Source organism: Aedes aegypti, chromosome 2 (genome assembly GCF_002204515.2).
Source record: "Aedes aegypti strain LVP_AGWG chromosome 2, AaegL5.0 Primary Assembly, whole genome shotgun sequence".
Taxonomy (NCBI): Eukaryota; Metazoa; Arthropoda; class Insecta; order Diptera; family Culicidae; genus Aedes; species Aedes aegypti.
The window spans coordinates 474,220,982-474,240,346 of NC_035108.1; the positions used below are offsets into that span (position 1 = coordinate 474,220,982).

General features: G+C 34.0%; 1 protein-coding gene across 1 annotated transcript in view; it reads right to left on the reverse strand.

The window, feature by feature from the left end:
• The window catches only part of LOC110675257 (nesprin-1-like), a 65,787-nt gene extending 62,098 nt beyond the window's left edge, over positions 1-3,689 (reverse strand). The window contains exons 1-2 of the mRNA XM_021839705.1: positions 3,633-3,689; positions 1,765-2,558 (exon numbers count right to left, since the gene is read on the reverse strand). Coding sequence (XP_021695397.1) covers positions 1,765-2,500 — 736 coding nt within the window. The 5' untranslated portion in view covers positions 2,501-2,558; positions 3,633-3,689. The remainder of the gene's footprint in view (positions 1-1,764; positions 2,559-3,632) is intronic.
• Between the last annotated feature and the right edge of the window lie 15,676 nt (positions 3,690-19,365).

Below are 19,365 nucleotides of genomic sequence, written 5' to 3' on the forward strand. Positions count from 1 at the left end.
TAACCTACATATATTACATTATTATTATGCATTACAAAGGCGACATTTCAAGTAATAGGGGGGTCTGTAGCCTTGAGGTTACGCTTTCGCTTCATAAGCGGAAGGTCATGGGTTCGATTCCCAGCCCCTCCACAAAAAAAACCCGTCCAGCCACCAGAAGACGCCTCACGGAGGACCGTGCTTTGGGGAGCACATCCATCCTCCGTCAGTATCAGATGGTGACTGAGACAAACTGACCCTCTTCGCAGGCAGCTAGCCTCACTAACAACAGAGCTCTCTCCTACCTGCTCGGTGTGAGAGTAAAAGAGTAGGAGAGAGTGAAAATAAGATGTAAATATAGATAAGTTGAAAATAGATCTATATCGGTAAAGAAGAAGCTACAGATCAACTGATTCCGGCACAGTAGTGGCCACAAGCACAGAGTGCCTTAAAAAAAAATTTCAAGTAATTTAGTTTTCTTCCATCTTGGTACATTTTGTGAAGAAGGCTTCAACAAATTTTATATAGAAAGTCTACGCCTGTTCTCCATCACCATCCTGGCCGAAACCTGATTTTTTACACGCCTAAATTGATCCTATGATTCCTACGAAATTCGTAAAGTGAGTTTCATGTTGGTAAATTTTGGGTTTTTTATTTATACTTTCAATTCTACTCTATAAATTTAGTTTCGTTTTATGAACCAAGCTTTATTATTTCAGGCCTAAACTACGACATTTTGGCATCTAAATAAAACAATTACTGATTTTTCGTCAAATATTTCTAAACTCGTGTCATGAAACCGGCAGAATTGCTTTGGTTAGGAAATTTTCCGACATAACTGTGTATTTAACAGAATCGGTGCTGGATGATTTTGGGTGCCTGGCGAATATCTATTAAAGTGTAGTTATTTCAGTCAATTTACTTCGATTCTAATTTGAAGCTGTATAAAGTTTAATTCACTCAGTACTTATGATATGGGCAAAGCCTTCATTTTCATAAACTTCCTTCCTATCGGTGTAATGGAAAGTAAGCGTATCGGCGTTATGCTCCGAGGAGAACATTATGGCTTTTTTGTTCTTGAACCGGATAAAAAGAGATTTCGTGTCGGAAATTTCATACACGGTATCCATCATTGAATGGTCTCCCTTTATCGATTTGTAAAGCGAGTCATATCTAATATAGATGGCTGAGCGGCATCGCCAGGGAAAACAAAGGCCAATGAACATTTTCCTGGAGCTGCACTGCACAATTCGACCGATTGATACAAAAAAACGTGTCTATCCACATCGAGATGTGATCGTTCACTGATTGTATGTTTCATAGAAATTCCACATCACAATACTCCACAATTATCCATCTCAAAATATTATACTTTCGGGGTAATGACCCATTCGGGGTAGTGGCGTTTGGGGTAATGTCTATAATTTTCACTAAAATTTAATGATAACCATAACCATGATATCTTGATTATGAAAATCGGCCAATGTTAAGGCCGCACGGGACGTCATCATAATCACCCTATCCATTTCAAGAAGTAAATCCCAAGAACCACTCCATATATCGATGCGAAAATGTATCACTATGATTCTATATATGTAGTGCACAACCCGATAAATTTTCAGCTTCATCGGTTCACTAAAACTCGAGATTTGCTTCCACAAAGTTTTGATGATTATTGTTAGAGTGAGACGAAAGATAGGGAAAATAACACGGTCTCCCGTGTCCCCTTAATATTGTGTTAATTTTAGTTCCTGTCTTTTGTTGTATATTTTTGTTTTTACTCACCTTGTAGTAGATGTATGGTCGCTTGATATTCGGCTAATTTTTCATCTACATAATCCTGCGATTGATTTGCTATGATCTCTGCTGTCGTTGGACCTGCTTCTCCTGAGTAATCGTATATAACGTATTGTGGTTGATTGCTTGGTTCGGTATTCGACGGATGCTCAAAATGAGCATACTGGACCGATGGGGTTTGGTAACGGACATTAGGACCCCTAGATTGAGGACGTTCCACTTGAATGATTGATGGCAGCGATTGCATTGGTTGCATGCGCTGGGAAGATGATGTTATTTTTTTTGCAACTGGTGGTACAATACTGGAACTATGATGCGAAGGAGACAAATGCCTTATCTGTTGCACATGTGTACTAGTTACTTCTTTTTTGGTATGACGCTCCGATGTACGAGATATTACATTATCATATGCTGCTTGGCTTTGAGTGTTGCTTTGCAAAGCAACATTGACATTTACCGGGTTTTGGTTTTGTATTTCATTGATCTCTTCTCCATGTTGATATCTGTATACTGGTTGAACCAAGTAAGTCGGTGAAGCATTGTACCGTGAAAAATACTGAGATTCACTAGACCCAGTTAATGAACCAGGTCCCTGTATATTTGCTGTTGATCCAGGAGGAACCCATGGAGATGGTGATCGAAAATATGTTGGAGGTGGAGTTCGAAGCCATCCACGACCACTGCCACTAGGAGGCCCATTGTTGATATTCGGTGGACCAGACATATTTATAATTTTCTATTGCCTGCTGATTTGTTCCGCGCTTATTTCACTCATTCCTGAGCTGCAACAACATACAAATAAAAATAAATTTGACTTGAAGTTAACAGCCGTCGAGATCATTTGGCGCTTGACGTCATTCAAGGCAAAGTTATTTATATGATCTGACACAAATCTGGAGAATATGTTTTACCGAAAAGTGTTACAAATGCAGAGCATTTTAAAAATAGAACATTTTCATGGGCTATTTTCAGTGTTTGCATTCGAATAGCATTTTCTTCATTTTTCTACTGGTACATAAGTCACCTTGTGCTCTGTACGAAGTATTTGAACTCACATCACATATCACTATTCTTCGATGTTGTTTTAAATTTATTTGAAACAAATGACCTCTATTAACATTCCTATCACATTTTTATTCTTTATTTCAATGCGATCAAATGAGAACACGATATTCTTCTTACTAGCACACTGCGAAGTAAATTTATACACTTTTCCTTTCAATATTTTTGAGCTAAGCATATCATAGGAGAGCACCTTTATTCTTGAAATGACAAAAATACCGTATTTTTCTCGTGTTTTCTTTTCTATTTTTGGGTTGAACGGCAGTTTCAAGCCAAGTTCAACGTATGACGATGCTTAACCTTGTGGTATTTCTATTCAAAAATATGTTTTGCATAAACCATTTCGTCTTCAGACGGGTACCAAAAACCTCACTTCGTAAATCAGAAGTTCACCCATGCACTTTCACTCAGCGAATTACTAATACAGATAGTTTGCGAGTTTGTTTATATTATTCCAACCAACCAAAACTACATGTACAATTTCATCTTGGTTTCAATACGATTTTTCGCACATTGTATTACATAACCCTTAACTTCACGCATCACAATTTCTTCTGTCATTTTTAAAATGAGCTTGATTGCACTCCAATTTTTCAACTTTGATTTTCATTCCTGATTTGCACATCAGCAGAGCCCTTTAGAACGGCTTCGATTTATTTAAAACAAATCAAATTTTTGTTCAGTCTGTGCAGCCTATGGCTGAAGACGGTGTAAATTGTCTTTATTATTCTATGGCACTACCCTCTTCAAATGGCACACATTTTATTTTTAGAACACGGCACATTTGTACTTACTACTTATCTTCAGTTCGACTTTACCCGACGAGATCGCAAACCTAACTGCGGTAAGCGATCTAGTCAAAGACCATGCGTCTCGTTTTCAAACTTGTGTACCACATAATGCGCACGCGCATTATTGTATCATAAGTGTTAATTTGTCAGTTGTTTGATATGAAAATTAATCAGAGTATACTTTGCTGTGTATAGTATGTATAGTAATGGTGAAGGGTTTATTAACATTTAATTTCACTACTAAATAACTATGGTTAACGCTATTCAAGGAACATGAGTGAATCCTTATTACTGAACGAACCTTATTGATAAAAATGCTATCTAGTACATCGTTCAATACTTTCATACTTGATGATACTTTATGGTAAAGGAAATTCACAACTAAAAGAGGTTTTCAACTGAATCAATATTTGAGGCCAGTCGTCTTCTGCATGATCTTGCTTTGTGAAATGCGCGTTGAATAAGTTAACCCAAAAAAGTTCTACGCCAGTAAAATTGTAGTGTTTTGAAAAGGATTCAAAGATGCGCAAAGTTTTAAAGGTGCAACTAGAGTTCAGTTGAAAAACTATCAAGACTAAGTTGAAACGTATTCACAATTAGTCGAAAGTAAATTAATAGAATTCAAAGATTACTTTGAGATTGTGTCGTAAATCAAGTGAGAGTGACATGAGAGTTACGTTAGTGATAACTGGATCAAGACTGAGACTAGAGTACATCAAGAGAGCCGAGAATCAATCGAATAAAATTTAGGGTGGGTTGAGAGTGAGTATGAAAGAGAGATTTTTTTTGATTAATTCAGAAAAAGAGAGAGTTATCTTTCTGGAAGAAATTTTCACGACTTCTCAAGGTATAAAGTATCCTCGTTGCTGGTACAAGATATAATGGACCCGGCAAAATCTATAAAACTACTTTTTTCAATTTTTTTTCAGTCCCTGAGCGTTACGGCTAAAATCTGAATAGTGTGTTGTGTTCATAAAAATCGGAAGAATGCAGCGCCACACTTAAAATCCGTTTTCAAAACGAGTTGATCCACCCGAGAGAATCTTCTCTTTTGAAAATCTTGAAGGGCTGTGCGAATGCTCTCCAGTATTTTATGAAAATCCATCTCACATATTCCATCTGAAATTCATTGAGAATTATTAATAAGTCCTCCTCTGGATTCTGTAATTATAATAGCCTAAAACATTTCCCTATATTTTGATATTATACCTATCATCAGTGAACCAGCCGCTCATGTCTCTATTACCGCTCACAAGTACAAACACTGATTTCTCATGTGAAATGCAATCTTATTTGCACGGTTTTCTTCTAGCAACATTAACAACTTTCAAATGAAGTTATCTGACATTATTTTCATTTGTTGAAATAATTCTTTATTCTCTCAGAGCGGCTATTGAATCAAAAGGTATTTTTTTTTGTTTTGCTCATGAAAAAAATAGCGAAATTTGAAAAAAAAAATCGATTTTAGGATACAGCTGTCTGTTTTGATGTTGTTAGTACGGTTTGACCATTAAAAAATATCAGGATAAAGAATAAAATTCAAAATTATGCATGTTTAGAATGTTTGTCATGAAATCTGTTTACCGTGAGCGGATATAGGAATAGTTAAATGTAATACCGTAATATGGGGTAACATTGATCAGCGGGGAAAATTGATCGCAATGATCCTCTTCGTAAAAAGCCCTAATCAATATTTATTGATGGATTATTTACAATGCATGAATGGTGATTCTTTTTCTTCTATTTATGAGCTAAGAAACAACAATGTTTTTGCGAAAAGTAAGTTGTGTTAATGCGTTAATTTGTCAACTTTTGGAAACAATGATTTTATGATTATGCATGACACCATCAAAGAATCATGTCTCACATGAGTTCTGAAAACGAAATGAGCAAGAGAAATGCAGTTGTTACTAAAAATGACATCGCCGAAAACGATTCCGTTGTCAAAACATTCATAAATATGTTCAAAATAGAATAATTCACAAATTACTATAAAGGGTGCAAAATTTCCTTGGGAATTTGCCTACCTTTAGGCGTATCCCACAATCCAAGGTGTTTCTAATTTTAAAATAACTAAAAAAGTAAATGACTTGTACGAGTTTGGCCTTCATATTTGGCTTCAGGGGCCATGATTTCAGTAAGTAGTGATATTTTAAATATAACCGAACGATGTTTTCATGGGTGATTAATGTTACCCCATATCAACTAAATAAAAAAATCACTTAAAACATTTTTATAAACATGCTTTAAACTTTCAGAAAACAAAATACAGTACATAGACACATGCAATGGATGCCAGTACTTGTTTTAAAAATATAAAATTAACAACATATGCATTTTCAAAGCAAATGTTTGAGAAACATTCAAAAAAATGATCAATGTTACCCTGGATTACGGTAACACTTCAATTTGTCGTTGATTGCCTGTACTTTGAGATACTTTATTTTTATTTTTATTTTTCAATAAATATTTGAACACATAAATTGTCTTCAATGACATTCAAGTCCGATTGTAAAACTTTGTAAGACAATTCACGGTCATTTTAAATAGCAACACAAGTAGCAACAGGAGACGGGCCTGGTGTAGAGGTTAGAACACACGCTTCTTACCCCGAGGACCCGGGATCGAATCCCTTCCCCGAGATAGTCACTTATGACGTAAAAAGTTATAGTGACGACTTCCTTTGGAAGGGAAGTAAAGCCGTTGGTCCCGAGTTGAACTAGCCCAGGACTAAAAATCTCATTAGCAAAGATAGAAAAGAAAAAAAAACAAGTATCAAAATCGCTAAATTCCCATAACGATGTCAGTGGTGAATATGAAATATTTCAAAATACTGATATTCATCGCTGAATGTCGCAATACGCTGTGTAGCGGCACTAATTATTTCAACGTGTAAGGGCTTAAATGTTCACACAGGTTTCCAGAAAACTTTTGTTCTAGCATGGACTTGTGTTACCTGTGGTATATCCTTCACAAGAGCAAGTGATTCATGCAAACGATTTTAAAATTTGTTAAACTGGATTTTAATCTTTAAAATAAAATAAAGACGGTACTGTGGACAGCCCTACTGGTTAGATATAAAAAAACATGAAAGGTTCTCGGGCGCATGAAAAAAAAAACAAAAAATAGTTATAATGAATCCTTGAGCTTGCTTGTTTCGAACTAAATTGTAAAATTAACTGTAAGTTTCTAGCTTAATTGAAATTACTGTAATTTCTAAAAAGTTGTAATAATTTTTGTTGTGTACCTTTGCTCTTTAGTTTTGCAATTTGCGACATAGAGATTTTGGTTGTTTGTCACAATTAACTAATTGCACAGCGTAACCAAGTCAAAAAATATGGGCTAAAATATTAACGTCCCATAAAAAAATATAAAATTCCCATAAAAAATGCAAAATTTGCCAGTAAAGAAACAAGGGTAAAATCAACAGAAAAGTTAAAAATTTACATAAAAAAATAAAGAAGTGCATAGAAAAAACAAAATTTTCCATAAATAAAAAAATTTTGAGCAATAAATAGATTCAAAAGTGCAGTAGAATCGACAATAATCTCACTAAAAAATATCGAATTTTACATTAAAAAACCTCGAAATGTCCCTATTTTCTTCACAAAAAGCAAGAAATAATTATAAATTTTCCACAAAAAAAGCCAAAATTTGCAATAAATAAATAATAATTCGCCCACAATAAATCAAAAATTTCCATTCAAGAAATCAAAAAGAGCAATAGCAGTAAATGCAAAGTTGCAATAAACAAACCCAACTGAGCAATTCAAAATGACAATCAATACATGGAAATGTTGTAGAAAATTCCAATATTTAAGTAAAACTTTCCATAAAAATAACGTAATTTTCCAATAATGAGTAATAATGTGTGTAATGGATTTCATAAATTTTCAGTCGAACTGAAGCATTGTTTTCACAATTGGAGCTAATTAGTCGTCGTATGTAGATGTAGTAATTGCATTTTAGAGTTCTATAATTAATAACGTAAGAATTTAGGGGAGGGGAGAGCGGGGAGATTGGCCGGGTTAGAACAAATATTTCTTGCCATATAGAAAAAATAATGTTTCATACAAAAAATCATACATAAAGGGGAGGCGAGGTTTCGGAAAATCACAAAAAAATGTTTTTTAATACACCCCATCGTTAGGTGCTACAATTTTAATTATTTCGGCAAAGTTGAAATGAAACATGGAACATGGGATATCTGATCTTCCAATATTAGGGACACTTATGTCACTGCTTGGGTTTTAATTAATTATCGAACTCTAAAATGCAATTACTACATCTACATACGACGACTAATTAGCTCCAATTGTGAAAACAATGCTTCAGTTTGACTGAAAATTTATGAAATCCATTACACACATTATTACTCATTATTGGAAAATTACGTTATTTTTATGGAAAGTTTTACTTAAATATTGGAATTTTCTACAACATTTTCATGTACTGATTGTCATTTTGAATTGCTCAGTTGGGTTTGTTTATTGCAACTTTGCATTTACTGCTATTGCTCTTTTTGATTTTTTGAATGGAAATTTTTGATTTATTGTGGGCGAATTATTATTCATTTATTGCAAATTTTGGCTTTTGGTGTGGAAAATTTATAATTATTTCTTGCTTTTTGTGAAGAAAATAGGGACATTTTGAGGTTTTTAAATGTAAAATTCGATATTTTTTAGTGAGATTATTGTCGATTCTACTGCATTTTTGAATCTATTTATTGCTCAAAATTTTTTTATTTATGGAAAATTTTGTTTTTTCTATGCACTTCTGTATTTTTTTATGTAAATTTTTAACTTTTCTGTTGATTTTACCCTTGTTTCTTAACTGGCAAATTTAGCATTTTTTATGGAAATTTTATATTTTTTTATGGAACGATTAATTGTCTGCCAAAAATATGCTACAATGTAGAGAAAAACTTCCTTTACGAGATAAAAATGCCCACACGGTCATGTAGGTTCCAAAATACGTCGAAAATAATAGAATTGTGAAGCACTGTTTTTCATTATTTTGGACACACCAATACATTTTGGACCCTCAAAGTATATATTTTGGACCTTCGGCATTTATTATCGATTGGGAACAAAGTCCATGATACTGGTTGTATAATATGCTTGCCCATAGTCTAATTAATCGATTGACAATGAATAAGCGAGGAAACTCTACGCTTTTAGTCCAGAAATTTGAAAAAAGTTTTTGTTTACATTTGAAAAATTTCTGACGGCTTCAATATCTGTGTGTAACGTGTTGTAACGGTTGCATGGATGGACCGATTGATTTTAATTAATTTCAGATAAAATAAATACATTCTCCATGTACACACGGTTGATGCAAGTGCGAAATAGGTTGGTTTGACTTTATTAACGAGCTTTTTAGCCCTGGGCTAGTTCATCTCGGGACCAACGGATTTACTTCCCTTCCGAAGGAAGTCGTCACTATAACTTTTTACATCATAAGTAACTATGTCGGGGATGGGATTCGATCCCAGGTCCTCGGCGTGAGAGGCGAGTGTTCTAACCACTACACCAGGTCCGTCCCCCAGTGCGAAATAGTCCTATCTTTCTAAATGACTTGAGAATTGAGTTGGCCTTTTGATTTAATCTAGGAAATTTGTAGGAAAACGGCCCAGGGGGTCCAAAATATATTGGTTACCCTATTTTTCAAGATTGATATTATTTTCCGCTTTGGAGTAAAATAAATTTGGTCATTTTAAGTTTAAGTTTTAATAGCATTTCGATGTGAATCTACTCCAACGCAATCCCGCATTTTTATTTATTTCGCACACTGAAAAAATTCTACAAGCTCGATCAATGTGTTTTACACGTGAATTTTCACTAATTGTAGAACACATCAATCGATGGTGTGAAACCAGTCACTTCGGCAATCCGAATTCAAATGTAAAACACGTTAATATACAAATTTTCAAAAAGTTTCTTGTAGGATTTATCAGCGATTTTTTAATTTTCTGATACCAGGCACCCATTACGAGTACACGGTTTCCCAAAAATTAACATGTTAATAAACATGTCACGCGTGGGTGGCAAATGTAAGTCCTTGTCATGTTAGGCAAACTAGTTCTACTAGTGATTGATATCGTCATTGTAAAACACGTTGAAATTGAATGTAAAATCCTTTGTTATCGAACCAAAGTCAAACCTTAAAAGAAGTACAAGTTTTACATGTTATTTCACCTTGCCATTTGACACGACAGATCCACGTTGAAAAGAATATGGATCGAACGTGTGGATTATTTTCAGTGCACTAACAGGAAGTCCAGTTAGCAATGCAATTTACAATGATCCCATCAATATGGGTCACCTAGTCACTATTATAATAAGTATGTGAACACATGAAAATCGACAATTAAACTGCTGTATAGCGTCATTGCAGTTCGAACTCATTAGAGAATATTAATAGAGAACGTGGATCAGATTTTGTTTATAAAATAACATAATTTATCGAAAACAAATTTAGTTCAAACATGTATGACAAACACCATTGTATCATCATAAATCAAACAATTTTGGAATATTAAAAGAATATTTCGAACAAAACCAAATGAATCATTTAGAGCAAATAGGGTATGCCACACCCTATTTTCTCTTGGCGTTTAACATGGTATAAAAATTTTTGACTTCGGTTATAAAATTGGCCCCATTTGTAAAAATGATAATCGCTAATAGATTCTAGACCAGGTTCATGCTTTACTTTGGCAGGGCGGTCAGGGATAAGCGACGAGTTCTTTAAAATTTCATAAGATAATGATCGTAGAACAAGAGACAAACCTTTTCTGTTCATTCTACTCATTCTTATAATCTATGGAAAAGTAAACAAACATTTCCATGAAATATTATGACGAAGACATTCAGCCTATAAATATTGTTTTAACCGTGAACACATTGTTTACTGTCCAGCAAACTCGAAACAAAACATTCACTAAAGCGATACGAAGAACAAAATCGCTTGTTTGGGCTTAACATGTAGATTTAGAGATGACTAAAACCAAAATAGCTGCTTGAAATACGTTGATGGTGTTTTCAGTATTGATTAAAAATATCTCTTACCCCAAACTTTGGAATAATGCTCACAAAAACGTTGAATTCACTTACAAAGTTGAACAAATTGACTTTCTTGGACTGACGTATGATGAAGGAACAATCATTACTCACATTTGAAATCTATAGAAAACTAAAAAACACTCAACGTATTATTCCAAATACATAAAATCACTCACACCAACACAGAATGTCTTCTTTTAATCACATCATAGGGTAGCACTGGGTAAACACGCCCCTCTTCGATATTTAACTAAACAGTTTCGAAATAAAATTTAAAATGATTGGCAAACCTTACTGTTCATCAGACTGTCTCACTATGACAATTTTACAGTTTCAACGCGCAGCAAAACAGAGAGATTGCAAAAAGTATCAAAAGTAGAATTTCTATGTAATTTTTCACGCAGTCTGTTTAAGGCGAAGTAGGCCGTCATTGAAATGTGTACGTTTCGTTTATGATTGTTGCCAAATCTTGTCACACATTTGAATTAATGAAAATCAGTTGGAATGGCACTGTCATAGCTGAAAAAGTATCAGCATACTTTTTGCATATGATCACATATAGTGATACTTTTCCAGATCATTGGAAGATATACGGACTGAGTTATATTACAGTTAACTCTCCCTTACTCGATATTCCGTATCTCGATATCAAGTTAGAGAACCATAGTAAAAGTTGGTTTTCATGGCTAACTCGATGGTCCCTTGGAACGCAGTTGCACTGCTTTTGTGTTCTGTAACTCGATACCTCCCTAACTCGATGGTCCCTTCAATATCGAGTAAGGGAGAGATGACTGTACTTTGAAATTGCGAGCTGCAATGTGGGCTGTTTAATCTTAAGCATTTTTTGAGTTACGTAGCAACATCATCAAAGCAACCAATGGTGAAACGTCGACGCCCAAACTAATGAACGAGTATCATTAATTAGAAAGGAAAATATGGTTACGATACGAACTGCGTTGGATACTGCACAATTTGCAGTGTTCATCATAGTAAGCATGGAACAAATTTTCACAAAAGCACAAAGACGTTTAACCTTCTTTCGCCACACCTCGGGACTCATATAACGGCAGAGCAAATGAATCCCAAAAACAGCAATGCGCATTGTACCTTGCGTACATGGATCCTTTTTGCTCTGCTTTTTTAAGAACTACCTTAAGCAATAAAACAGTACTTCTCAGTGCTACAAAAACAGTACTTTTCAATGGTAAAATGAATTCGTTTATTCACTGAACGAATTGCATACAAAAGGAAGGGTGAATATCTGAATTCACAACTTGCTTCCAAAAAAGTTGGGTTTAAAACTGTCACTAAACGTGGCAAGAATGGAAAAATTACGTTTCTCCGGAATGCGCACTTTTCTTCCAAGGATGAAATGGTTAATGCTGATAACTGCATCGAAATGAGCAATCAGTTAAGTTTCAACAAAAGAGGAATGGAATGTACCTAATAGCTCTTAAATGTTATGATTCTACTAAAAAAATTAGCGAATTATTACTATAGGGTAGCTGTACCAGTTATGGCCATAGCGGTTCCCTATTTCGCCACATGGGACTTACTTGAATGTTTTCACATTTTGAAAGATTTTTTGTGTTGTAGTAGTAAGATTTAAGATATATCTTTATGTTTCGACATTCAAAAAGTTTTAAAATGTGAAAGTTATCGAAATTTCCCATATGGCCAAATAGGGAACCACTATGGTCATAACTGGTACACTTTCCCTACCTAGTTTAAATATATAATGTGTGCTTCCGATAGTTTTCTTCAAGTCGAGTCTAGTACACGACACTGAAGACACTGAAATGAAATTAAATAGTATAGTACTAAATTCGGTTTTACATCTACTGATATGTATTCCACTAAACAGCTCGAAGATTTATTATCACTCTTATGCTGACACTTACAGTGGCAAAGCATTCAAAGTTTGTTGAATAAAGTGAACCTTTTGCAAGTCAACACTACAAAAACAGTACTTTTCAATGGTAAAATGAATTCGTTTATTCACTGAACATGGTTGCAATTGCATACAAAAGGAAGGGTGAATTCACAACTTGCCTCCAAAAAAGTTGGGTTTAAAACTGTCACTAAACGTGGCAAGAATGGAAAAATGACGTTTCTCCGGAATGCGCACTTTTCTTCCAAGGGTGAAATGGTTAATGCTGATAACTGCATCGAAATGAGCAATCAGTTAAGTTTCAACAAAAGAGGAATGGAATGTACCTAATAGCTCTTAAATGTTATGATTCTTCTAAAAAAATTTTGCGAATTATTACTATAGGGTAGCTGTACCAGTTATGGCCATAGCGGTTCCCTATTTCGCCACATGTGACTTACTTGAATGTATTCACATTTTGAAAGATTTTTTGTGTTGTAGTAGTAAGGGGTCATGCACAAATTACGTCACGCTCCAAGGGGGGGGGGTCAAGCCAAGCGTGACAAGTTATAGAAAATTTTCGAAGGACTCATACAAAAAACGTGACAGAGGGGGGGGGGAGGTGGTCGAAAAAGTCGAAATTTAGCGTGACATCATTTGTGTACCATCCCTAAGATTTAAGATATATCTTTATGTTTCGACATTCAAAAAGTTTTAAAATGTGAAAGTTATCGAAATTTCCCATATGGCCAAATAGGGAACCACTATGGTCATAACTGGTACACTTTCCCTACCTAGTTTAAATATATAATGTGTGCTTCCGATAGTTTTCTTCAAGTCGAGTCTAGTACACGACACTGAAGACACTGAAATGAAATTAAATAGTATAGTACTAAATTCGGTTTTACATCTACTGATATGTATTCCACTAAACAGCTCGAAGATTTATTATCACTCTTATGCTGACACTTACAGTGGCAAAGCATTCAAAGTTTGTTGAATAAAGTGAACCTTTTGCAAGTCAACACTTATAGTGTCGAACCATTCAAAGTCCTTCCTCAATAACAAAAATGGAGGTAGAAGGGAAGGAGTGTTTTGAAATAAACAAAGTAAAACATAAATAATTTATGAATAAGAGTTTATGCCGACATTCTCAGTGAAGACATATTCATAGTTTGTTGAAAAGTCGTATTAACGTCCAACCGTTGTAAAGATTAATTGTGCATTCATACATATTTTACAGATTTGAAATAAAATCATGAAACGAGCTCACCAATTAGTCCTTCATCCTTCACTGACGCGTACAGACTAACTGAGAGAGAAATCATCTGGAGGCAAGAGAAAAATAATACTTTTGATATTCATGCAAAAGATCGCTCTGATGACACAAAACACGAACATTCGGGCTTCCACGAAGCACTGCCCAGCAAAATGCGCGCAAGCCGAAAGAACAAAAAAAAAAACAACAACGAAGCAAGAAACCGACTCGGTTGCTCGGCCCATATCAAAGTAAGACAACAGAGAAAAATGGGATTGCTTCGGGCTTTCTCGACGCACTGCCCGCACGTAAATAATTCGCAATTTGGAAACTGGATCGAAAAGGTGGTGATTAGAAATCAAGCGTAATGTGAATGCATAAGCTTTTGTGTTTAGATCATCCTCCGTAGTGCTTTCTTTGCTTCAGGATTTCATCTTTACTACCACTGAAAAAGAGCCATCTATTGTTTTTTTCAGTTTTGAATTCGCCCTATTCAAACTCCTCCCCTTTCATACTACGAGTAACCGTTCTAATTGTTCCAAATCTAATGAAAAAAAAACTTTGCTGCCACGGGAAACACCCCACAGTTATAGATAGCACACAGATATGGATCAGAGTTGGATTATTCAAAGAGGGAATATCTCATCAAATAGAGTTGCAATTACGTAGAACACATTTTACTCACGTGAACCATAAATCTGTACAGCATTGCAATCAATTATAACATGCTTGAGCATATTTTTTCCGTCCATAGGAAATAAAATGTCAATCGTTTTCCCAGAAGCGTTGATTCGTTTACCTCGTTGATGAACTGCTGTTATGGAGAAGATAAATCGAAGCCAAACTTCAAATTTTCAAGAGCACGGATCTGGAGTACCAAACATCCGTTTAAGCTGAAAACTTAATCGATTGGTCACTAGCTGGTGGTGACCAATCGATTAAGTTTTCAACTCAAATGGATGTTTGGTTCTCCAGATCCGTGCTCTTGAAAATTTGAAGTTTGGCTTCGATTCACCTTCACCTTATAGTGTTTTGATCCATAATAGGAGTCGATTTGATCCATAATAAGGATCCTCCTCTCCCACTGATCCACATCTGTGGGGTGGACATCGTTTCCAATTTTTATCAAAATCGACATTTTTTCGTAAATAATCGAATATTTTGAGGTGTATTCTTAAATAACAACTATATTCTACAGTGCCAGGGAGGTAAGTTTGTTTTGTACAGCGTCACCATGTTTTTAAATTATATTTTGTTCTGAAAAATTACCCTTATTTGATTCATAACTGTGGGGCTACTGTACTCCAAGTAATATGTCTCCCTCTGATTTTATTTTTCTAACTGAACAATTGAATCAAATGATTAATGCAATGTTCAAAACCACCACTATGACTGAAGCAGTCCAAGTTGGTGTAAACTTAACTAAGCAAATTGTTATTGGATTACGTTTTTCTAATGGAATCAAATTATAATTTAAATATTTCAAATTGGAATGATCGTTTTTTGAATGGTAAAAAGGACGAGCAATTTTTAACAGCTAATAACATACATATAGCAGTTATTACTGAAACTATTTTGAAACCGGGATCCAAATTAAAAAGAGATCCAAACATTTGTTTGTACTGACTTGATGAGGCATGTGGGGCTGTTGCAATCATCATTCATAGGCGTATAAAACATCAAGTTTTTTCGTCATTTGAAACAAAAGGTTTTGAAACTTTAGGTGTTGCTGTTAAAATACAGCTTGGTAAATATACCTTCATAGCTGCCTATTTGCCCTATTTTCAATGCTCTGGACAGCAAGTTTATTTGCTCCAAACTTAATTTTTTTGTCATTGGTGACTTTAATGCCAAACATCGGTCATGGAATAATTCAAACAGTAATTCCAACGGCAGAATTTTATTTGATGTTTGCTCTTCACGATATTTCTTAATTCAAGAGCATGATAGCCCTTATATGTTTTTCCTTTTCTAGAAACCCTTTTCCTTGATCTTAACCAACTCTAGTCATCTTTGTAGCCAACTGGCTATTCGTGCTGATTTTGATTCTGATCATGTCCCTGTTACATTTCAAATATCCCATGAAGCGACTGTCAATCCTATCAGCCCCACTTTCAATTATTTTCGATTCGACTGGAATATATATGGAACGTATGTTGACTCTAATCTTGATATTATTATTCTTTACAAACAAAACTTGGTATTGAAAATGCTCTTGAAAATTTAACAAATTCCATTGTTGAAGTCCTCTGGCTGTAATACTAAAATGTGAAATACAATTTCAATCCGTGATTATAGACGATGATCTTAAACTCTTGATCCGTCTTAAAAACGTGGGAAGAAGGCAATTTCAACACACTCACGATCCTGCTATGAAAATTTTACGGCAGGATCTGCAGAAAGAAATTAAAAAACGATTTTCACAATGAAGAAATAAAATTTTAAAAATAAGATTTATCAATTGGACCCTAGCTCTAAGCCCTTTTGGAAATTATCTAAAATTTTGAAAAAACTCAGAAGCCAATACCGGCATTGAAAGAGGAAAACAAATTATTACTAACTAAATGCGAAAGAGCTCAAACACTAGCTATGCAGTTTGAAAGCGCGCACAATTTTAATTTAGGACTTGCTTGTCGAATAGAAAATCAAGTAACTGAGGACTTTCTTAATCAAGTGGAATTAAATGGTAGGTATAGTTCTAAATTCGGCTTTTCATTTACTTATAAACATTTCACTAAACAGCTCAAAGATTTTTTATCGATTTTTATTTCGCTCTTCGTAAACAGAAATCCTTCATCATGATATACAGCAAGTTTTTAAATATGTTCTATTAAATAGACTCCTATACTTTTGACAGCATTGACTTTTTTTGTGAATAGAATGTATACAGTCATATTGTATAAATATCAATTAGTAAGAACATACAAGCATCAATTGATAGTTTTAATTCAAAACATTAAAAGCTAATATTAGCTTATTCTACAATGCTATATAAGTGCATAATTGTCCACTTGTTCAAATGTTGGAAATGGCCAATGTGTACTTTATTCTAACCAGTATAGTATATTCTTCTTCAATGTTATCAAGTAAGTTTTAGCTGGCTTTGGAAATGATAAAAAAAATGATAATGGATTAATGCTCGGAATTAATTAAGATCATTTAAATTAATTTTCAGGTTATAAAATTAATATATGTAGGAGTTCCTCATCAAAACGCTAATTTTAGTCAAACATTGAAAGGAGAGTGCGAAGGAAATGTTTTGAATTAAAACTATCAATTGATGCTTGTATGTTCTTACTAATTGATATTTATACAATATGACTGTATACATTCTATTCACAAAAAAGTCAATGCTGTCAAAAGTATAGAAGTCTATTTAATAGAACATGTTTAAAAACTTGCTGGATATCATGAAGAAGGATTTCTGTTTACGAAGAGCGAAATAAAAATCGATAAAAAAATCTTTGAGCTGTTTAGTGAAATGTTTAATATTAGCTTATTTTACAATGCTGGAATAATTTGATATCTGCAGAAGCCTGCAAGAACAACAAGAATACAAATTAAATTTATGAGCGGTTTTAGGTTTCAGTTATGCACTTATATAGCATAACTGAAACCTAAAACCGCTCATAAATTCAATTTGTATTCTTGTTGTTCTTGCAGGCTTCTGCAGATATCAAATTATTCCAGCAAATACTCAAATGACGGAGCAGACGGTGTGACAACCAAATGTACTTAGTTGATAAGCGATTGAATTTATTTAATATTGATTTTGGTACCGTCAAACGGGGTAACTTGTAACAATTTTCAACTTCAAAGCTATATGGATGAAAAAATTGAGGATTCAGATGAGACAAAACCATCTGGTACCCTAATCGCCATGTAAAGAATACCACGCTGTATTAGTTTCATCAGTATTTGGTTTTCTGGGATCAGGAGAGACGAAAAATATGCATTTTTAATGCTACCCCTTATGTGGGGTAACATGCAACACACGGTGCTATCTGAAATACACTATTAAAAACTTAACCAACATCGTGTTATTATGATCACTTTATAATATTCTGCAGTGAAAGCATGGCAATAATCAGAAACATGCTAGTCTACTCTCAGAAATCTAAATATTATTGATTGAATTATGAGTATAAAACCAATTCGATTGAAAACTACATTGGCATTGCACAGAGTGTCAATACAAGGAAAATCTAGCATATCATAAGTCTTGACGGTTATTGGAAAGTCATTGAAACGCTTTAATGCAACTCTTCCACAAACACAATGGTATTTTAGTTTATACTTCACATAAATTATTTTTTTATACATATTTAAATGAAAGCGTCGTTTCACATATGAATATATATGACTTAAAACGGTCTCTGTTAGTATTTTGACATAAATTTCATCATATTTTATGCAAAAAGTTTCGAATGGCAGATCTGAAAGTGAATTTTTATACAGATTTTCAAAATTGTTCATTATATACATGAAGAAAATAAAACTAAATCTAATAAAACTAAATAATAATGCGATTCATGTAAATTTTCTAATATTTAGTACAAAACGAGTATTGAATTGATTGAGGTACAAAAACCTTAATGTTACTGAACAAATATATGTTCAATTTTGTCTTTTCATGTGTTTTCGATGACAAACGGCAATAAATATTAAAAAAAAATAACTCAAAATTGATGTAGTCAAAAAAGTTTTTGAATGTGTATAGTGTATAAGCATCAAATTATCAAAACTTTAATATTGTCAACTACACTACTAAGTACTGTAGCCGATAGCAAATGCCTCGAATGACATAATTCTACCGTTTATGTGGTACGAGGAACGTTTTTCAACATCAATTTTATACAATCCAACGTGTAATAAGATTTTCATCTCCAGCAAACCAACCAAAACAGAAACAATACCCTAACCCTCGCCAAAATCTTCTGTTGTATAAATAAGGTCAATAAATGGCGGAATAATTTATAATAATTCAACTCAATGCTGAACGAAACGACAATTCGGTTACATGTCGAAATGTTGCATGTTTCACCCCTGTTGCAAGTTACCCCGTTTGACGGCAATAAAATCCCTTTGATTTCAACCATTTTAATCATTATTCATTATTATTTGATTTGAGTACATAATTATTTGTATTCACCATCTACAAGATGGGTAAATGTTTACCATTTTCTATGCAACGAACGTGATTTACAAAACGGATAAAAAATACCCATTGCCTATACGCATTTATAGGTAATCCTGTGGAGAGGCAATTCTAGCAGAAATGGATATTTCCTTCTTTTTTTTTTTTTTTTTGAAACAACCGTGTATGCGAATACACTTTAATGGGTGAAAAAATACCTATTCGTCAATGAAGCTGTTGAGAATAATTATAATTTTGAAATTAATTTCTTCTTACTACAATAAAGAATTGTAGGCTCATCCCCAGTCAGGTTAACTACAATTAAGTTATATTGTTTCCATGGTTTCAATCTTATTTATCAAGACATAATTACATTATTGGAAGAGCTTAGACACGTACGGATAAAC